The 3934-nt window shown below is 41.2% G+C and overlaps 1 protein-coding gene across 1 annotated transcript in view; it reads left to right on the top strand.

Moving 5' to 3' along the window:
* Positions 1-580: 580 nt before the first annotated feature.
* The window catches only part of Il20ra (interleukin 20 receptor subunit alpha), a 43391-nt gene continuing 40037 nt past the window's right edge, over positions 581-3934 (top strand). The window contains exon 1 of the mRNA XM_015498690.2: positions 581-947. Within this exon, the coding sequence (XP_015354176.2) occupies positions 860-947 (88 nt within the window). The 5' untranslated portion in view covers positions 581-859. The remainder of the gene's footprint in view (positions 948-3934) is intronic.

The following is a 3934-nucleotide window of genomic DNA, read 5'->3' as shown; positions in this document are numbered from 1 at the left end:
CAGTTACTGAAGACCTTCTTTATTCCCCTAAAATTAAGGATAATTGATTCAATTTTAATGTCATTTTTCTTTATTTGTGCATTTGAAAACAGGCATTTATGGGAGGGAAGAGTCAGAAAGCATATCAGAGAGGTAAATCATTTAATTCTCTACTTCCGGGCTGTGCCCAACCTTTAGAACTACCTAGAAAGGATCAGCAGTGAGAGCAACTCTCAGATTTTTCTATTCCAATAAGTTTCCCTTCACTCTTCTTCTCCCCCACTAATTGGAGAATTGGACCTAAAATCAGACCTGTGGTGAACTGCGAGCTACTGTTCACAGGCCTGGGAAACTTCATTCAGACTGATTGCTGGAGGTGAAGTGTCCCTGTCCTCACCTGTAACACAGAAGGATATCTAACTTGTAGGTAGTGAAGGTTGAAGGAAATCCAACAGATATGGCAGGGTGCCTAACAGTACGTTGGGAAATAACTATCCATTTCATTCTCCCAGAACCTTCTTCCGGTGTTAAATCTGACATTTTAAGTGACCGGCAGATAAACCTGAATACCAGAATCGCTTTGCAATGTACTCGCCTCACTCTCTGTAGTGGAGTGAGCTGTCACCTGCATAGTGACCCCGGTTGGCCCGAGCGGTGAAACCCAGGAGGTGGAAAGGCCGACACTCTCACTACTGAAACCTGGAGCGGCTGGGAACCACAAAGCGACGGGAAGGTGCCCTCCCGCTGGCATCCACCTGGGGAGCCCTGGGGAGCAGCGCGCAGAGCCCGGGCGCTTGGGGAGGACGCACTGCCTCCCGCAGCCCAAGGGGACATCGGAGTTAGCCAGCTGCTGCGGAGATGTGACCCAGCCCCGCCGCCCATGCGCGCACCCGGGACCCCTGCCCCCGGTCCCCCGGGCCTGCCTTTGCTGCTGCTGCTGCTTTGGGTGGCACAGTCCGGATGTGCAGGTAGGCGGTTGCGCCTGGTGCGGGTGGCTGACCTGGTGGAGCCGGGTTTCGCTTTCGGTAAGCTGGCGCCCGGCGCCCTGCCCACTCTGCACACAGAGCCCTGGAGAGATACTCGCCGCCACCGGGGGCGTCCGGGTTCAGGGTCAGGTTTGCGCGACTCCGGGTTAGCGCCTGCCTTTGCGAAGGTTGGCGGTGGTCGCTCCGAGTGGTACCCACAGCCTGCTCCTTGCAGCTACCGTGCGGGACGCCCTTGCCCCCACGTCTCAAGCTCCCGCCACCACCGCTGCGGCGGTGCAGAGGTCCCTTTTGGATTCTGAGACTCCGGATCAGAATTCTATGACAAGAATAAGGAGGAGATTGCGTTTTTAAAAACAAACTTCTGGAAAAAGTGACAGGATCTAGAAGGAGCAGCGCTTCAGAGCAGCATCCCCCTCTCCTGGGCACATTTTTCCCTATGCAGTTGTGACCATGTACAGATACGTGAAATTTGATTTTTCAGAAATAACAAAACTTGTCAGATTTATGACATCAGGCATTGGAGGGTTTTTTCTCTTGCTATTTTGAAGCTTAAGCTCTTTACAAATTGGAATCCAGTAAACCAGAATAATTCGAAAAACTATGATTTTTTTCCTTCTGTATTTCTGTCTTATGGGGAAAAAGCAAGATACCTGGGATTTTTTATCTTTAGTTAAAGACAACAATCACAAAGCTTCTGGGAAGACTGTACTTTATGTAGATTAGGATCAGGCTTCTGTGACTTTTATCCCAGACCTGAAGAGCAACAGCGAATCTAGGGGGGAAAGAGTTGTCTCTGAAGCTGTCCTGCCCTTAATAGCCAAAGGGGATGGGACGAGTTGTGTAAGTTGAAAAGAAAAGTGTGTATACAGGTCTTGGAAGGATCTTTGTGTTTGTTTGTTTTGAAAACAAAGTTTAATTTTAAACAAGCTAATTTGAACAACAACAACAAAAAAAAAAAACACATTATATTTCTAACTTTCTTCTTTCAGTTTTGGTAAGAGAAATATACTGAGTCCAGATTTAGATTATAACTGAGATTAGTTTTTAACTTAGAACAACCTTTTGTTATATGGAAACTTTTTCTTTTAATTTCAAGGGAACAACAGAACTATAAGCATTATCAAAGAGTAAATTATCTTTGAAGTTTCATGTTTAAAGAAACATATTTATGGTCCCTAACAATAGTTTAGGTGATAAACTTGTTCTTTTTGCACAATCTTAAACCTGAAATTACTAATTACTGTGAAGAATCAGAATAATGTAATGAATTATTTTTATAATACTATAGCAAGGTGAATGTTTGTGGAATATGTGGAATGTCACTGTATACCATGTAATAAATGAACATTCAGAAACAGATTCAACACAGACCCATTTAAAGCAAATTTCAGGGAATATCTGCAAATATGTATAAGAAAGAACTGGCCAGGTTTATTTTAAATAGTCCTACATAATTCCAAATATTTATTAAAACATGTCAATTCAATAGAAAATATGGAACTGTGATAACGTTTCCAGTTCATTTTTATTGCCCTGGATATCACTCCCTTCTTCCCTCTTGTAAGGATTTTTGAAAACAGATATTGTACACAAAATAGTTTCTCCTCTAAATCCTGAATTTATCAGAAGGTTTAGCGGTCCTTTAATAATCCCAGATAGGCTGAATAGAAAGAGATTACTGTTGACTTTGGCAAACACTGAGCCTTCAACTAACAGATAATATTTTGCTTGTTTTTCTTTAAAATCAAAGAGATTTAATTACAGTGGACTGGCATTAGAAGGTAATCATATTGTTAACTTCAAAACAAAATTTGCAACAAACACACAAACTCTTTTCTGACCCATGAGATCTTAGCATCCTCCTGTCCTCTGGGGACTGCTGAGAAAATCAGGCTAGAAGGTGGATGTAGTTGCCTGCAGGTATGATAAAGATAAAGAGCTGTGGCCAGCATTATATAAACAGATATTCAAAGCGAATAACAGAGTGGAAGACTTCCCAGATCATGCATCTATGCTCAAAACCCTTCAAAGGCCTCCATTTGATTCTAAATTCTCCTGTAAGGTCCTATGTGGCCTACTCATACCTGTCTCTCCAATCTTACTTTAATTCCTGCTATTCTGGCCCTTTTCTAGTTCCTAGATGAGAAACCGTCAAACTGCCACTAGAATGTTCCTACCCTTGACTGTCCTGTCTAACACCTGCTCAGACTTTTCATCTCAGCCCCAATGTGTTCCCCTCAAGGAGATCTGCATCCCCAGAGGAGAAAAATTCCAAGTTAACTATGTCCATGAACCAATGAACCTAACTTTAGTTTTAGAGATTTAGAATGCAATTTAAATATTACTGTCACAATTATGCTTATTGGAACTAATACACTATAATTAACACAGTGAGGGTATTTGTTGAAATGTCTTATTTGATATAAACAGAGGCTTAGGGTATTTTGTTTCATTGAGGAATTCCATGGCATACTTCACATGCAACTGCACACATACATAAATTATTCCAGTGAACTAATTAAACTTTCAATTTTTTTTTACTTTTTATTTTGAACTACTTTGAGACATAAAAGTCGCAGATATAGTACAATGTTCCCATATATCCCTCACCTAGCTTCCTCCAAAATTTGACATATTACATAATCATTGTACAATATGTAGAACAATGATATAATTCTATTCACTAAACTAGAGACCTTGCTTGAATATTCCCCATTTTTCCACTAATGCTCTTTTCCTGTTCCAACATCTAATCCAGGATCTCACATTAAATTTAGTTATCATTTCCCCTTAATTTCCAGTAACAGTTCCTTGGCCTTTCTTGGCTTCCATGACCTCATACTCATTATCTACAATACATTGACTTATTTGTTTAATTCTACGTAGTCTCAGAATTGCCAACTTGTGCTCCCGTGAGAAACACATTTACTATCTAGATTACAGCATATATATATATACATATATATATA

Source organism: Marmota marmota, unplaced genomic scaffold (assembly GCF_001458135.2).
Source record: "Marmota marmota marmota unplaced genomic scaffold, marMar, whole genome shotgun sequence".
Classification (NCBI taxonomy): Eukaryota; Metazoa; Chordata; class Mammalia; order Rodentia; family Sciuridae; genus Marmota; species Marmota marmota.
The sequence above is the reverse complement of the archived record's forward strand: the minus strand, read 5'-3'. Positions and strand labels throughout refer to the sequence as shown.